Source organism: Petromyzon marinus, chromosome 15 (assembly GCF_048934315.1).
Source record: "Petromyzon marinus isolate PM22_M1 ecotype Great Lakes invasive population chromosome 15, UKy_Petmar_22M1.pri1.0, whole genome shotgun sequence".
Classification (NCBI taxonomy): Eukaryota; Metazoa; Chordata; class Hyperoartia; order Petromyzontiformes; family Petromyzontidae; genus Petromyzon; species Petromyzon marinus.
The window spans coordinates 15041434-15060387 of record NC_133681.1 but is presented as its reverse complement, the minus strand read 5'-3'; the positions used below and the strand labels follow the sequence as shown (position 1 = coordinate 15060387).

The window sequence follows — 18954 nt, the reverse complement described above, 5'->3', positions numbered from 1 at the left end:
GAGAGCACGTTTGTTTTGCATCAATACGTGTGCATGTTTTACCAAAGTACATGTGGTTAATGCAGACTTGATTCCTTGCAAAAAGGTGTTTGAACATCTGAACACCTGTTTATTGGCTGAAAGGGTAAAACCTATTCTTATATTTCATACACACCAAAAAATCTTTCCATGTTTCTTTAACCTCAGATTATAGGGCAGAGGTGAGGAACCTTTGCCTTCCTGAGAGCAGGATAGGGCTTTCAAATACCTTGTGTGGGTCACACATTAGTTGACATTACATTTTGATCATGCTAGGGCTGCATGGATTCACTGTGCGCTCAGAAGTACTTGGACGACAACGCGTGAATGAGTATGGTAAAATTATAAACAATGAAACCAAGTTTAAAATATTTCCCTCTCGTACCACTGCATACGCCGAGCCTTAGCCCTCAGAAGGGCTGGAAGGCTGGGTCCAGGGTCCTGGCTATCTTCAGCCCGGGCTTCGGTCTTCGTGTAGGGAGAGAACTCTCCACGCTCTGCGCGCTCACCTTCTTATACCCGTTTGTGGCCAGGTGTAACAAATCCCACATTCCCACGTGGAACTGTCTGATTGGTTCTTACCAAACTGTGGCTACGATCCACTTCACCTCGTCTGACCCCAACCATTATGTACAAAGAGGTAATGCTGCACTGCCCCTTTGATACCTAGTGGCAATGCAGGTTACCGAACAGTGAGTAGTTAACACCTCCACATCACCCCCTCCTTCGGAAGCTCCAGCCGTCCCGGCTGCAACAATGTGAAACTCCGAAATTATCAACGATGAAAGAAATGTGAGTGTGCCTCGTGAACCACAAGAACAAGAACAGGAAAAAAAACATATAAATACCCCCCTATCAACACAACGTATGTACAAGGCAATCGCTCATGACACCGAACATACACACTATGCGAAAGAGCAGGCGGCGAGTGTAGCAAAACCGATTAGGAACCGGGAACGTGTCAGCAAGCAAGAGAAGCATCATAAAAACCGGCAAGATTTAGCGTGCGTGTGTTTTGCGGGGCCATCGTAGGGGATGGTAGGCTTCGTCAGCGGCACAGGAGGAGCAGGAGGATGAACAAGAGCGTCAGGTGGGTCATGAGGTGGGTCTTGAGGCATCTTCACGGGGACACCTGACGATCCATGGTCCATCGAGGTCGAACGTGGCCTGCACGGAGCTGTTACTCCCGTGTCATCTGCAGGAGGAATGAGACGCCTGCGCTGTGGGTTAGGCACCAACGGGGCAACATCTGGCTCATCAGACGCGTCGCCCACTCGGCCCCCGTGTTGTGTGTGTTGTGGAGGGACGCGCGGCGTGAGGAAGGGTTTTAACCGAGAAGGGGAACGAACCAGCGATGCCGTCCCCAGCGAATTTTAATACATTGGGGACACAGGACCTCAACCACCTCCACCGGACCCCGCCATGGCCTGAGGAGTTTTTCCGATGTGGACACCGGCACCTGGGGGCAGTGAAGCCATGCCCTATCTTCCGGTACCCACCGATGTGTGGACGTCTGAGGATCATGCAGTCGCAAATTCGTTAGCTGGCGGGAAGCCAAATTTTCAATGGCAGCCTCCCGTGCCTCGGCCAACTTACGGAGGTTAAATCGCAAGTGGTCAACGAGCTTGGATATCTGCGGTGGCTGTTCTATCTCCAGCCGAACGTCGGCGGGAGGAAAGGCATCCCTGCCGTACATTAAAAAGAACAGGGAAAATCCTGTCGCCGCGTGAGGTGCCATGCGGTATGCGGCGAGGACCCCCGGAACCTGCAAGTCCAAATCGAGGTGGGATTCATCGACCTGATGGCATAACATAGAGGTGAGAGTTCTATGCAAGTGCTCCACCATGCCGTCGGTTTGGGGATAGTAGGGCGAAGTGCGCACTTTCTTTGTGCCCAACAGGCGGCACACATCATTCAATAGGACTCCTGAAAAATGTCTTTCTTGATCGGTCAGCAACTGTTCTGGTGCGCCCTTGTCCAGGACGTAGCCCTGAACAAAGGCGTCCACGATGGCCGCTGCCGACTAGTTGGGGAGGGCCCAGGCCATAGGCCACCGCGTAAAGTACTCCACCCCAACCAGAAGGTACTTATTACCCCGTGGCGTAGTAGGAAAAGGGCCCACAATATCTAGAGCCACCAACTCGTTTACACGAGACACCGAAATGGGTTGCAGGGGCGGGCATGCCGTCTTAGCCGGCGGTTTACGTTGCGCGCAATGGGTGCACCCCAGTAGAATGTCGGTTACATCGCGCAGCATGCCCGGCCAGAAAAATTGCAACCGCAACAACCCAATGGTTTTATGAACACCCGTAGGTGTAACAAGCGCTCGTGCGCTGCCCATACGGCTTTACATCGCAAGGCGGAGGGCACGACGATTTTATGTTGACACGAGTCAGCATCCCAATGCATCAGCAAGCCGCACTTCGTAACAAATGAATTTAATTTCCCGTGACGCGGAGCCGCATTATTTGCGTGACGACGCAACCGCAACAACGACATGTCGTCGCTCTGGTGCCGACCCCATTTGGCCATAGTCAGCCCCAGCAAGTCGTCACTGGTCGTTGGATCTGCATGATCCGACATCAGCGCTGAGGCGATGGGAAGCGCGGCGGACACCGTTTTGAGAGGCGCGACCTGCGCAGGCAGTGGCGGCCTACAACGGCCAGAGCCCAAAAAGCATGCACATTTTTGAGCCGGCGGGAGGCGAGACAACACATCGGCATTTGTGTGTTGTGCACCCTTACGGTAAGTAACATTGAAATCATAGTCCTGAAGGACTTTGAGCCACCGAGAAAGCTGGCCGGACGGTTGGTCAATCCGCAGAGCGTACTGTAATGCCGAATGATCAGATCGCACGGTAAAATGCTGACCATACAGGTACGGCCTGTATTGCTGAATGAAAAACACAATGGCCAGCAGCTCACATCGGGTAACACAGTATCTTTGTTCAGCAGGAGACAAAACTCTGCTACCATAGGCAACGACCCTTTCAATGCCATCAACCTTTTGGGACAGAACACCTCCAATCCCCGTATTGCTAGCGTCGGTGTCCAACACGAACGGTACAGAAAAATTGAGGTATGCAAGGGACGGTGCCGTTACGAGTGCGTCCCCCCAATGAAACATCACCCCTTTGGACATAAGGGCATGAAGCGGTTTGGCAATCATCGCGAAGCCAGCAACAAAACGGCAGTAATATGACGCAAAACCAATAAAACTGCGAACATCGCCCGCAGATGTAGGGGTCAGCCATTGGCAAACGCATTTGGTTTTTCAGGTTCGGTAGAAATTCCCGAGCGGCTGACTATGTGGCCCAAATAGCGCATAGACTCACGCAGGTGACACTTCTGCAGCTTGAATTTTAAGTTAGCGGCCCGCATTTTCAAGAAGACAGCACGCAATCGCTCAATGTGTTCGCCGGACGTGCGGTTAAAGACGTTGACGTCATCAAGATAAATGAGACATGAGTCCCACTGGAGCCCAGAGAAGACCAGCTCCATGAGCCTCTGGAACATCGCTGGGGCCGAGTGCAGACCCATGGGCAATCTATTAAACTCAAAAAGGCCCTGTGGCGTCCGAAAAGCAGTTAGGTTTTGACGCTTCGTCGAGGGGGAGTTGCCAAAACTCTGACAGAAGGTCCAATGACTCGTCCATACGAGGGAGAGGATAGGCGTCAGCTACCGAGATTTTATTTAGGCACTGAAAATCAATGCAAAAACAAAGACTGCCATCATGCTTTTTGACCAGCACTATTGGAGCACCCCAGGGACTAGTGGAAGGAGAAATGAGATCGGCCTCTAGCATGCCATCCACAGCCGATTTAACATGTGGCTAAGCTGAAACGAGTTTTGTCGAATAGGGGCAGCGTCACCAGTATCAATGTGGTGACGCAGCAGCTTGGTGCAGCCAATATAAAATTTAGATTTACTGAATATATCAGAAAATTCTCGCAGAAGAGCGCGCAATTTAATTCGCTGCGAACCAGACAGAACACCTGTGTCTGCGCAGAGCGCGTCCAACCATTCCTCATCTGATTCGGAAGGAGGTGGAACCTGTGGCCTGTCAAACACGTGTCCCACGATTCCGGTCCCCAGGGGTGCCGGGGTCGCGTGAGCGAGCACAGTTCCTTGCGGAATGACGGTTGTGGACAATCCGACATTCAAAACCTGCAAGAACGACTCCCTGTCAGCTGCTACAAGGGTCTGTGCAGCCACTAAATCCAACCCTTTAACAGCTGTGTTCGAAAGTCCCAGCAAAATCCCATGTGCCATGGCGTCCGGGGCTAGCGGTTTCTTTAGTCGCAAGGGCACGAGCATTTGTGTCCCTGGCGGAATACGGACTGTGCTGGCGACGAACGCCTACACAGAGGCATTTTCCATACGCAGATGTGAGGGCATGGGCAAGAACATCATCCGTCGACCCGACGGGAGTTCGATGCAGCCTTGATATACAAAGATCTTAATAGGCATTTTCGCGAGAAAGTCAGTGCCTAACAAACATGGCACGGAGAGGGAGGAAGAGACCAAAATAGGCCCCGCCAATTTAATGTCACCAATAGAAATTTGCGCACGAATTTGACCAATAATGCCCAGCGAACTTCCATTAGCGCTAAAACACGGGATAGAAACACGTTCTAAGGGGCGGCATCGTACGGGCAGTATATTATAAATCAAATCCGAAATGATCGTAGCCGACGCACCAGTATCAACCAACACACGGAATTCCATACCCTCGATCGATCCGACAACCACGGAGGAACCTGCCGTCGCCGCGACTACCCTATGGGCCAACTCAGACCACTGCCCAGGTCCGAGTGGCCGCGAAAAATCGCCGGAACGCCGCGCATCACACGCCGAATCACGAGCATTTCTTATGGTGCATTGCGGTGTGTATGGTGTGAATGAGGGCCGAGCGTGAGAGGCGTCGTGACTTGCCTGATTATACCGCGATGCCGTGGGCGTCCTGTAGTCCTGGCCTCGGGATCCGGAGGAGCGTCGTCGAGGCGCACGGCACTCGGAGTAGATGTGCGTGGATGCTCCGAGCTGCTCGTAGCGAGCACATACGCTGCTCGTCCACCGCTTGAATGACGATGCGCAGCTCGCGCGCCAGTTCCAGCATCTTCTGGAGGACGATAGCATCGATGGCTTCATCATCCATGCGGGGGTAACCCGCTCTTGCCATCGCGAGTAGAGTGGTCCGGAACGCTAGTGGAGACTCTTTAGGGTGGCGTCGCCTATCATAAAACCGGCTGCGGACGTCGGACGGAGGCCCGTAGACGTCGGACATCTGTCGGAGGGCCGATTGTACAGTCGCCCTTTGTTGCCTGGGGATGGTGAGGAGGGAGGCGAGAGAGTCGTCGTCCAGGGTGGCCGGTAGCGCTCGAAGCCCCTGTGCGTCCGACCAGTGCACCATTTCTTGGTGGCTCAGGAAGCGACGCTGGAATGCCGCCCAGTCGCCCCCTGTAGACGCGAATTCACGAAAGATGGGCAGGCGCTGTTGGAGGGCGGACATCATTTCTTTCTTAGCCTGCACAGTCTCGAGCCGGAAATCGGTGATCGCCTGGCCGATAGCGTCTACTGTACTCTGTCGGTACTGTGATGATGTGGCGTCGGCTGAGTAGCATGAGTTAACAGCGTCGTGCGCTGATGACGCTGCGAGGTGTGATTGGCCCCCAGCATTCCCAGAATGCCCTTGGCTTCCGCTTCCGGCGGGACCACGTGGTTCCTCGGCGAGAAAATCAAAATGTCCGTCTTGGCCGATGGCGGGAACATCCGCCGGCGGCTGATCCGATCCGCCTGCGACCTCCCAGTTGATCTCGTCAAGAATGGAAGCCGCAGCATGTAGAAGTTGGGCGAGATGGCTGTGTGCTGCCCGGAGGCCGTCCCCCATGGCAGGAGGAACAACTGGCTGCCGAGCCGGTGGTTGGGCGGCTAGCAACGCGCCGGCATTTTCAGCGGAGTTGGCGGTTCCCGCAGGTGAGTTCAGGGTTTTTTTCCATCCATTCTGACTTCGCACGTGGGCTGAACTTCTTATTTCCATTTTTCAACCACTCCTGACTCCACTTGTAGTGTTTATAATGACGAATAAACTTCTTATGAGGCACACTCTGTTTATTGTAATACTTCTCTTTACACAGTCCTTAACACACAGAGGGGTATACGGTCCCCTCACCCGATACCCTAAGAAGGTACAGCCTCCGGACTTAGCGTGACCTAAACATAGGTCTCTTCCTAACCTTAGGAGGTACAGCCTCCTATCTTGGCAGGACTTACTCACACGTCTACCGCTATCCTAGAGTCCTCCGGCTGGGACCTAGGGGAGGCTATCTGACCCACCGATGGCCTGGTGGGTCTTGACCACTGGATACGCCGAGCCTTAGCCCTCAGAAGGGCTGGAAGGCTGGGTCCAGGGTCCTGGCTATCTTCAGCCCGGTCTTCGGTATTCGTGTAGGGAGAGAACTCCCCGCGCTCTGCGCGGTCACCCTTCTTATACCCGTTTGTGGCCAGGTGTAACCAATCCCACATTCCCACGTGGAACTGTCTGATTGGTTCTTACCAAACTGTGGCTACGATCCACTTCACCTCATCTGACCCAACCATTATGTACACAAAGGTAATGCTGCACTGCCCCTTTGATACCTAGTGGCAATGCAGGTTACCGAACAGTGAGTAGTTAACGCCTTTACACAGGTAACAACACGCACCCCGCATAAATTATACAACACGAGTTGGTATTTTTTTGTAAGCGGTACAAATACTGCAGTACCAAAAAAAAAGGACACCATAACTAAATAACATACACTTTCTTTCAAAACATAAAACGGGAACGACTTCCTATATGCCCACGAACATGATTTATGTGTGCTTCCAAACGTAGACGTGGTTTATAAACATTTGCATTATGCGTACAGACACGCTGACGCACTCTACAGTGGCACATAAGATACATGTGCTTTGATAGTTTTTTTTTGTAATATTCAAGAGTGCCTAAGTGCTTCCAGGCCAAATGAAGTCCCTCTATATCCATACAATTGCATATAATTTACGTATACGTGACAAACCTTGCTTACGTGACAAACCTTACGAATTGGCCGTGTCGGGTGGTGGGGCGTTTTCATGACGCATTTATATTTACGCGATCTATCGAAGATAATGTACATATAATCAATAATACACAACCATTCACCAATCTACAGCTGGGCAAAAGCCTCTCCACCACACGGTTTGGTCATGGGAGATGTTTACCATACCTTACCACGCTGGTGTAAGTGCAGGTTTGGTAAAGCAGGTGCCCAGAACACGTTCAGATATCGCTCAACACTGCAATTAATTGCGGCCGGGCAGGAATTGAACTCAGGTCGCCGAGCTCACAACGCATTTCCTCATCCACTACGCCACCGTTTGACCTCATATTAAAAGCCGCTTAAGTGAATTTAAAACAGCATATATCCCAAACAGCACGACACGTGGTGGCTTTCGGGTGCTATAAAGCAAAGTGAATAAAATTACGCAGGTTTGAACAAACAAAGGGAGGTGGTGGGGATACAGAGTGATACTGATTACGTGGCAAAATACAGTGATTGTTAGAGTGTGATATCCTCCTCGTGGAATAAAGTCACCCATTGTGCAAATATATCAATTTGCTAGGGCGCAGATGTAATTGGCAAGCAGTGATGCACATCTTTATTTGACTGGATACTAAATTGCAGATATATAACCAATTACGTTTTTCTTTGGTTGGGACTGCGGATGTAATTATAAAACGTAATTAAAAATGTATCTAAAAATAGAACCGTCGCCGAGAGGGTGAAGCAATGAGGCATGCTCAAATGGAACCAATCCCCCGGTAGATGTGGGGCTAAGATGAAGCCAACGAACAACGGCTGCACGGCACAACTTGGGGCGTTATTCCCACTGACACGCTTCCTCCACTAGGCGGCAGTGTGATGCTGCTGTCCCAAGCAAAATGACAGCCGAGAAACACAATCATGCGCGAGACCGGCCCTTGGCAGTGGTGCAGGCGAGAACAAGGGGGATACAAAGGTCGCCACGTTGGTCATTAACACTGCCTCGTGCTCTGTACAGCCTGTGTGTCAATCCGGTGCTGGAAGAAGGCTGTGTAAGGCACCAAGGGTTTTCTTTTCATGATTATTTAAGGGGCGCCACAGTGGTGTGATGTTATCTTCGTCGCCTGGTATGCAGGAGGCCGGGGATTCGATCCCCATCCCGATCCTGACGCGTGCATATTTGGAGTTTGCGTGTTCTCTCTGTGGTCCCGTGGATATTTTAGTTTCCTCCGGCTCCTCCAGTTTTTCCCTCCACATTTAGAAACATGCGTTGAGATTATTTTGCTGCTTTGCATTTCCACACGATAGGCCACTTTGTTGAGCTATTATTTGTGGCAAGGTCGCTTCTGAAAACTAACCTAATAGGCTTTACCTGGTAATATTAAAAAAATAGTTTATTTTTATTTGTATATTTTAACTGATTTGTTTACTTTCCTATACTTTGCACTTCTATCGTGTTTTTTTATTTGCTGTTGTAACGCTCTAACCCATCCCTCCTGGATGTCTGTAAAAAAGAGCTTCATAGCTCATCAGACTTCTCCAGTATAAATACATATTTTTTGATTCTGATCATTTTACCATACTTTACCAAGCTGAACACATAATGGGCTAGTATGTTTAACACGTAGTAGGCTTTTGCGACGAATATTATCCATTCTTGGTTCTTTCGGTAAAGTCACGTAGACGGGATTGTTTCCCTTTTACGTGACTTTACCGAAAGAACCAAGAATATAATATAAATGTAGTTTTGTTTGTCACGTAAAAAAAATCTGCCAATTCGTTACTTCGGTAAAGTCATGTAGGTGAAAAAAATTATAAAATAAAAAAAATGTTCTTGCTGTGGTTGTCACACCTGATAATGATTGCTTGTGTTGCAATCGAAACGTCGTGATTTAATTTATTTTTTACGTGTTTTTTATTTTATTATTATTTTCACCTACGTAACTTTACCGAAAGAACCTAAGAACATGGATCCTTGCAGTCACGAACACTTCAAATTTAGAATGAACCAATTGGAATGTTTGGTTTACGTGACAAACCTTACTAGTTGGCTATGTCGAGTGGTAAGGGGGTTTAACAACACATTTATATTTACGTGATCAAACCCAAAAAAAACTTCATTATGATTTACTTGAGTATGTTTTCGCTTTGACCAGAGGAACACTAGACGTGGACACATTTGCCCAAAGAGAGGGGCCCCCGTTGTCTGAAACATCAGCCCTGTCATATGATGTATTTCTCTTGTGAAGCAGTGTTCATTGATAAATGTGAGGAGCGTTTGATGGATTGATGATTGATGTGCTAATGCAGTGTACAAAACTGTTAGTGTGCATTTCGTGATGGCATAAACATTTATCGTAAAAATATGTCATTTCACGAAACTAAATTGATGGAGATTATACAAAGTAAATAAGTGGTCCGAACCATGCACAGTATATTGACTATTTGTAAATGCTGATCTACACACACAAGTTGGCCAAACACTTCAGATTCTTTATTGCGATAATTCATACTGCCAACATAAAATGTACTGTGACGTAAAACGTGGATTTATGTTGAAGGATACTTTCTTTAAAATCAATAGAGATCCTACCAACCGCCTGGTTACAAAAAACAACAATATCATCACTGATTCGACATCTTTATCGAACCAACCAAGCGGCTCTCTCGAAAACCCTCTGCTGCTAGACCACCAAGATTTTATGGCTTACCAAAATCCATAAAGATGGTACACCACTCCATCCTATCGTCTCCACCATTGACTCACTCACCTACAAACTGCCCGATTTCTGTCTGAGACCTTGCTGCCATTCACTGGCAAGACCACCTCAGCTGTACTTAATTCAGCTCACTTGGTATCTCTAATTAAATACATCTCACGATCTCCAGGTGATTTGCTTGTCAGCTTCGATGTATTTTCTTTGTTTACCAAAGTTCCTGTGCCTGATACCATTGCAATCATTGAAGATTTGGTCCAACAAGGACTGAATGCGGATGTACCGGCCCTGGTGAGACACTGCCTCACCAACATTTACTTCACCTGGAATGGAACATTCTACAAACAAGTTGAAGGTACCCCAATGGGTTCTCCCTTATTGTCAGTGGTAGTTAATGTTTTCATGGAAAATTTTGAGACAGATGCCATCCAGACATCCACCCTAAGTCCTTCCTTGTGGAAGAGATACGTAGATGACACGTTCGTCATCTGGCCACATGGCCTGCGAGCTCTGAACAAATTCTTCAACCACATCAATTCCATACACCCAGCCTGCAAATTCACCATGGAGGTGGAAAAGGATGGCAAGTTACCATTATTGGATGTTTTAATCGAAAAGAGACCAGATGGCTCATTGGGACACTCTCTACAGGAAAGCCACCCACACGGATGCCTACCTAAAACCTAACTCCCACCACCATCCAGCTCAGTAGAATTCCCTCATCAAATCTCTACATCATAGGGCTCGTTGCATTTCCGACCATCACCACCTAGCCAGTGAACTGGAGCACGTACACCAAGCCCTCAAGATGAATGGATATTCGGATTGCACAATCCGTAAAGCTGTCACCCCAACCGTTGTGAGAACCACCTGAGGACCCAATCAAAGCCATCACCTTGCCACACATAGCAGGGGTCACCAAACATATTTCCAAAATCATGAGCAAATACAAGATACAGGTCCGATTGAACACAGTACATACAATTCGTGATCTGATCCAATCTGTGAATGATGTGATCCCTGACATGCAATACCCCGGTGTCTACAAACTAAGCTGTGCCTGCGGCAGTAGTTACATTGGGGAAACTAAGCGCATGTCTCAGACCGTGTTCGCGAACACCTCTGCTGTGGCTGATCATTGTTTTAATGCTGTAGGCACACATGAAATGTATTACTCCAAGACGAAGGTACTATGAAAACCCACTGGCGATCAACAAAGATTTGTTCATGAAGCCATCCAGATATATAAACACAGACACAGTTCCAACCGAGGAGATGGGTACAAACTGAGCAATAATTGAAAGGACGTTATTAACGAGGTAAAGTCATAACTGGCTGTGATGCTTCCATCCTACCTGCCTATGTTAGCAGTTTTTTTCCGACTCTGTGAGTTACATTACCTTGTTAAATGTCTTTACATTAACAGGCTAAATGTCTCACTAACATAGCTGCTGCTCCCTTTTACTCAATGTGGCGGTGGCTCTCGTTGTTTAATAGGCTGACTGTCTCTCATTAACACAGCCGCTGCTGCGGGAACCGTCTCACATTGACATGCTAATCTCTAATCTCGAGCAATATAGTGGCTTCTTCAGCACCGTAGCCGTGGGGTTACATTAACACATTGACATGCTAATCTCTAGCCATACAATGACTTCTTCAGCACCGTAGTCGTGGGGTTACATTAACACATTGACATGCTAATCTCTAGCCATACAATGACTTCTTCAGCACCGTAGCCGTGGGGGTTACATTAACACATTGGCATGCTAATCTCTAGCCATACAATGACTTCTTCAGCACCGTAGCCGTGGGGGTTACATTAACACATTGACATGCTAATCTCTAGCCATACAATGGCTTCTTCAGCACCGTAGCCGTGGGGTTACATTAACACATTGACATGCTAATCTCTAGCCATACAATGGCTTCTTCAGCACCGTAGTCGTGGGGCTACATTAACACATTGACATGCTAATCTCTAGCCATACAATGGCTTCTTCAGCACCGTAGCCGTGGGGGTTACATTAACACATTGGCATGCTAATCTCTAGCCATACAATGGCTTCTTCAGCACCGTAACCGTGGGGTTACATTAACACATTGACATGCTAATCTCTAGCCATACAATGACTTCTTCAGCACCGTAGCCGTGGGGGTTACATTAACACATTGACATGCTAATCTCTAGCCATACAATGGCTTCTTCAGAACCGTAGCCGTGGGGTTACATTAACACGTTGACATGCTAATCTCTAGCCATACAATGACTTCTTCAGCACCGTAGCCGTGGGGTTACATTAACACGTTGACATGCTAATCTCTAGCCATACAATGGCTTCTTCAGCACCGTAGCCGTGGGGTTACATTAACACGTTGACATGCTAATCTCTAGCAACACAATAGCCCGAGGTATACCTAGCTCTGCGATCTGACATTTACTTGCAAATTCCATCTCTAGCCCCGCCCACTTACCCTTGGGTTGTCCCCATCTCAAACCTATATAACCTTTGGCTGCAGCAGCTCTCTCGCTATATTTCTTCCTGCCTCAGCAGTCTGCCTGCTGTATTTTTTCACCTGAAAACGATTGCTTGTGTTGCGATCGAAACGTCGTGGTTTTTATTTATTCATTATTTTTCTTATATCTACGTGACTTTACCGAAAGACCCAAAAAGTATGAATTCCTGCAGTTACGAAAGCTTTAAGTTAAGATTTATGCAATAAGTTACAGGAGCAATCATCATGTTTCTTTAGAACTGCATTTGTTGTAGTTTACACCCATTTGTACCCTTACTGCGTTATCGATGTCTTGCGATGGCATGAATATTCCATTCGCAACTCCATGGGGACAGTGTAACCCCCCTTCCCCCCCACCCCCACATATCCCCCCCCCATGTTAGGCAATGCTAAAGCTGCCTGCCTGGATTCAAACCCCGCCTCTCAGCTCATGGTTCTGAACCTTTTCGCCACGTGACCCTGAGCCTCTGAGCCAAATCTTGCATAATACAGATGTCCTACAATTTTTCTTCTATTAAATAATAAACAGTGTTTCATACACACATGCATGTAGGTATATGCGTGCCTACAAGTATTAAATGGGAAGAGCATATCTTCCAGTTTGACTGCCCTTGATGGCTTTTGACACAGGCATCCACGAAACTTGGCACAAGAGCACCACCTCGTATTGGCATTAATGCCCACATTTCTCACCTCTCCCTTGGCTCCTGTAGGTCCACTGTCTCCCTGGGAAAACAAATGCAGCCTTAAACAAAAAAAATCAATGAAATCTCAGATTTATTTGAGCATGAAAAGGGTCCATTGAGATATTTAAAAAAAATGTTTTACAAGAACAACATAGTCAACATGGCTTTGCAGAGATGCCAGCAACTAAATTTGGATTAACAGTTTTAAAAACAAACATGTGAGGATAATTAAATGATTACCTTCAAAAACAGAAAAAAACGTAGGTGCGTATACATGCACTTCATGAATTCCTCACACAAAAACACACTTATTTTCCTGTATGCATCAGTTGTGAAATCAATGTGAGGCGTTTATAGCAGCACTATAATAATTTGCTTCAGTCACAATAGAATTAATTTTCATGATGCGGGGTTGCAACTCAAGTATCAATTCGTTACGTAATATCTTGAACAAAAAAACATCGATTCTTAGGCATGCAATGTGATGCAGGTATTGTAAGCTGAAGAAAAGATATTCGTCCATGAATCTGAGCATCGGTTCAATGTTCCTTCGATTTCCTTAGGTATAAAAATGCTTGTTGTTGTTTCTGCGGTATATTACGTTTTTGTATGTATGAATGTCGAACGTCTTTCGCGCCGCACGTAGCCAACCGTGCTAATCGGGAAGTGTGGCGCAAGTACAACTGGAAACAAAAAGCAGTTCTAAAGAAATTATATTTCAAGCAAGATTTACAAGTGAATGGCTCCAGTGGCTTCCTAATAATAAACACTTATACATTTTTTTAAAAAAAAACGTCCGTAAAACAAGGATACCTATTTTTGTGGAATTCATTATTTGAAGCAATGTTTTAATAAATAATATGAAACTGACATTATATCAAAGGTAAGGGTGCAGCACTGCAATTATTTGCTTACACCACTGTTGGCACTTAAGGGGAGCTCTAGAGCTTGTCTGGAGGTTCTACGGCCTATTTGTCGACACTGGCGAGACCAGGGGTCGGCAACCAAAATAACGAGAGCCAATTTTTTTTCATATTTGGTGGAAAAAAAAATCTATATTTCAAGAGCCGCAATGCCATGTGAATACGAGACGGTCATCCTCAATAAGCAACGTCACGAAGCAGTCCTTAAAGAGCCGCATGCGGCTCCAGAGCCACAGGTTGTCGGTCCCTGCCCATGGTAAACTGGACTCACATGGTTAACTGGACTTCTGTGGTAATTTGGACTCCCATGGTGAACTGGATTTTCGTGGTAAACTGGACTTCCGTGGTAAATTGGTGGTGAACTGGACTTCCATGATAAACTGCATTCCCATGGTAAACTGGACTCCCATGGTAAACTGGACTCCCATGGTAAACGGAACTCCCATGGTAAACTGGACTCCCATGGTAAACTGGACTTCCATTTCAAATTCGGTAAAAAAAAAGAACTTCATATTTCAAGAGTCGCAATGCAGCTCTTCACGAGCCGAATTCGGTTCCGAAGCCGCGGAGTTGCCGACCCGTGGGCTAGACGTATTGGAAGAAGTAGCAGTACCCACGCTTTGCCCCCACCACACACAGCCTACAGGACTACCCATTCATACTGCTGAGTGGGACAACAAAATGAGAGAGGGTGGGGGAATCTAAGAATCCTGCACCGTTGTTGCAACATCCCTGCCAGGAGGCCAAACCTGCAACCACTGAATCTAAAAATTTAGTCTGCGAATCATTGCATGATCGCAGCATCTTGCCCACCATTGTATAAATGCAATACAAACATGTATCCTACAGCTTAAAAGCAAAAAGATTCATCCGTAGAAAAATACATTGACATTTTTTTTAATGAAATGTGCATTAATAAAAGATGCTTGGAGGGAAGTTGCAATCGTGTGCCCGCAAATGACTTTTGAAATGAAGGAAACTGGGCCCCACGAGCAGAGAGAGAGGGCTGCCCAAAAAAGCTTCGAGGTAACAGCTGTATGTTTGCGAGGCATGCTATGATTTATGAATTACCTGTAAATATTTAAACCCTTCTGAGGTCACCGATAAAATATTGCTGCAAAATACATGCAAAATCAGCAGTAGTGAAGGTAGTAGTGAAATCAAATTTAGAATCGAATCTAATTATGCAAAACGTGCATACACCTCTAACAGCGCATCTCACCAAGAAAAGTAATACTCTTCTAGAAAGTTGGGGAAAATGATTGTTTAATGTTTTTACCAATTAAGTGTTCCCACCTCGCAAAATCAAACAATGGCACAACTTGCTCAAATGTCTCTGAGTAGAGGAGGCTCAGTTATGACTATGTCCGAAGAATAACACAGCACCAATAAGATGCTGGATTTCAATTCAGAAAGCTGCACGAGATTACTTTGAGATTCTAAAGCGTGGAGTTTTCATTGTCTCGGACAGTTCACCAAAAAAAAACTCAAGGAACTTAAATTTGCCTTCGTGCTGATCTTTTCCTGACTACTTTCTGAGCACTACATTTCTACTATCCATCATGTATAAATTCATATTTTTATTTATAGGGCACTTAAATACATAAGCAACTCAAAGCGCCTCATATCACATCTTGTCTCAACCATTCCAATTCCCTGCTGCAGTCTTGCCAAGGGCACCCCCAGTGGCAGCTGTGCCTCTGTATAAAAGCAGCACCTGTCTGCAAATTTTGCAACATGGTTTTCCCCAATTTTAGTATGTGGGGGGTAGTTTTAAATATTTCGCAAATTTGCACCATGATGCCATGCATATCAAATTCCTGATGTGCAGCACACGATTTACAGAGTATGAAGGAGTATCGTAGGGGGTTGATTAAGAGTGGCCTTTTGAAGACATTTTACATGCAGCTCTATTCACAGGGTTCTTCTTATGGCTCGTATAGTGCAATTGGAATATAATTTGTTTCAAAACGAGGGGAAAAAAATCAAATTTTAAGGGGCATTCTTGATTTACATTCATTAGGCACGTAAAACACGCATAAGTTCAGACGAATTATTATTTTGATATCCATGGTGCAGGTGTGGTGTAGTAGAACGGCACTACCGTATTGGCTCGGTATGGGGGCCGTGACACTCTGCGTGAACCCAGCAGGACACGTGACCAGATAAAGGGGGGCCAGGGGCCCCGGGAGGGTCACGTGGTTGGGGTTCGGAGTGGTTATAAGCGGGGTGTGGACGTCGAGCTGAGGGCTCTTCTGGGCTGTTCTGTGCTGGGTCATCTCTGGGAGGAAGCTCTCCGGTCTCCGCTAGTGGACCAGGCAGCGTGTTGGGCTGTCCTGGTCCAGTGATGTAGTAACCCACATGGGTTAGCCAAGCTACCACCTTAAGTCGTTATGCTAAGTGTTACCTGTGGTGGTAGCTAATAAATAGTGTTGCCTCCAAAGTTCCAGTGTGCGCCTGAATTTAACCCACTACACAGGTATTATAGTGTGTGCACGAGAATACATTACTTAAAACGTATTCAAGTAAAATGCCAGTATATGCTGATGTAGTGTTTATTCTCGCAGTGTGAACAGTTCTTTACAAATGAGACAGAAAAATGAGCGCCCAAGCAGAGCCAAGACATAATCGATTCTCGAATGGAGTAGCAAACCTGAATCGTGTGAATCGATCAAATGGATGGGCAATGAGTCACTGCCATGCGTAAGATTTACATTTTAACTTTAGATAATTTAGCCCCTTCGATGACGTCACTAAATATACCATCTATTCTTCACAACAGTGAGAGTAACAAAACTATGACGGCCTAGCGCTCTAGAGGGAACAACAATATATATGGGGATTACTGGATAATGTTTAGCACTGCAGCTTAGTGTCACCTTTGCGTTGTCAACATACGATAATTCAGCAAATCCAGAATACTTGGTGGCCTCTGGCTGGCTGACTTCATGTTTGGGAAAATAGCCTACGACCTAGCGCAAGTCCCTCAGCTTATTCAACAAATCATCAGTGCAGGCTTATGAACAGCAGGTTTCAAGGTTTGTGTACTGTCAATTCAATGGGTTTTTTTTTATATCAACATGGCAGGATTACTGCATGCCACATTCTACAGTTCCATTTACTTTGGAATACATTACAAGGCAAAGGTGCAGCCCTGCAATTGCCTTGCAAGGTCTCCACAAGAGGGGGCTCTAGAGGGCCCCTCCATCGGATATTTGGCCTCCTGTTCCAGGTAACGTCCACTGAGCTATATAGCTCTTCTTCAGAACCAACCTGGCCACAAATGAAAGCTCAACGAAGTGGCTTACCATGTGGAAATGTATAGCAGCCAAAAACTGTAAACCAATGTTTCTAAACTGCTGGGTGGACCGAGGAGGAGGGATTTAAGGATCGTGCACTACAACCCCGTGACCAGGAAAGTACAAGTCGAAAAATGTGATAACTATTACACCATGACAGCATCTATTCGAGTCTAATGCAGTCCCTTCACGAATGAGCTGAGATAAAACAACATTTTGGTTCCCTTATTGAACAAATGTTTGCCTGTGGAAGGATTTCATTGAGGAATGTCCGTCTCATCAGGTCAACATAAAGTAATAACAATTGTGGTACATTAGATTTAAAAATCTATTGGAAATAAATCGTTAAAGGATTTGGTTGAAGACAATAAATGAAAGGTATTTATATCATCATAGGCAAAATTGAGTGTTATCTTTTACATCTTTGGGGTTTGAGGGAATGTATGAAGTCATTTTTTTGTGAATAAAGGAATACAATGATAATTTGAAAATAAATAATTATAAACCCCTGCTTTGTTGCTTGACCGTTTGGAATGGCATGGGGATGAGGGGGGACGCCTTCATCCAGCAGTGGATTGTTCACGTCTGAAGATAATAATAACATAAATCACCTCACCTTGTCTCCTGACAATCCGTATGACCCTTGGATGCCTCTCTCTCCCTGAGGAGAAATGCAAAATATTCGTGGAAATGAAATGGCTCAGCAATGATTGATACACAATGTACATGACAAACACACGCTGCAAACTCTTATTGGTCTGAAAGCACTGTTCTGCAGCGAATAACAGACTGGATAATGATGGCCACGGCTTTGTGATACAGTGCATCTCTACAGAGAACAGCTTTTGCATTGTTATGCTTTTAACACAAAATTAAATCCGTCCAACACGTGGTCAGGTTGTACTGTGTAATGTTCAGTATGTCTGTCATTTCAATGTTGCAAATTTCTTCAAGAACTATTTGACGTACCTACATCAACATTATTAATGTTACTATCATTACAGTATGTATGTTGTACTTATTTCGCACCATACGTAGCCAACCGTGCTAATCGGAGGTGCGGATTATTATATAATTTTGGAATATCATATAATTTCAACTCGTAACGTGCACAGTATTTGTTCACTCTCGTGGAGGGGGAGAGAATGACTTACAGACGCGAGGAAGCTCAGGCAAGCAGGGAAGCAGCCACACGATAAGCCGGCACTAACAATTGCCCATGCTCTGAGGTCCTCTATATATTAAGATGTTATTGTGGAAGGAAACTGGAGCACCCAAAAAAAAACACACACACACGTGTGAAGGGGAAACACTATCCCATACAGACGTAACTGACGAATGAAATCAATTGTTTTTTTATTTATTTAGAGGATATGTTGGTTAGCTTACTTTTGGGTCACTATATATATTCTATTGTTTGATATGTATAGCTTAAGTCCTAAAACTATTTAAACAAATGTTACCCTAATGGCTTCATGACAAAATCACCTTCATGGCTACAGGTGACATACACAGACATTATTGATGCTGCTTAAGTAAAATGATACATGCCTGCCTAAAGCCATACCAACAACAACCTTGTAAAAGACAGATGTTTGTATGTTCTCCTAATGGCATCCGGAGGAGCACGAGATTGATGCTGATAGCTTCTGCAAACTTTCTAGCCCTGAGCAGTTGCAATTTCGAGTGCCTTTCATCCATAGCAATTTCAGGGATTCTTATTTTGAGCAA

At 46.0% G+C, this 18954-nt stretch overlaps 1 protein-coding gene across 1 annotated transcript in view; it reads right to left on the bottom strand.

The window, feature by feature from the left end:
- The window catches only part of LOC116942718 (uncharacterized), a 77839-nt gene that overhangs the window by 12065 nt on the left and 46820 nt on the right, over positions 1-18954 (bottom strand). Inside the window, exons 16-17 of the mRNA XM_032954997.2 lie at positions 17840-17884; positions 13009-13041 (exon numbers count right to left, since the gene is read on the bottom strand). Coding sequence (XP_032810888.2) covers positions 13009-13041; positions 17840-17884 — 78 coding nt within the window. The remainder of the gene's footprint in view (positions 1-13008; positions 13042-17839; positions 17885-18954) is intronic.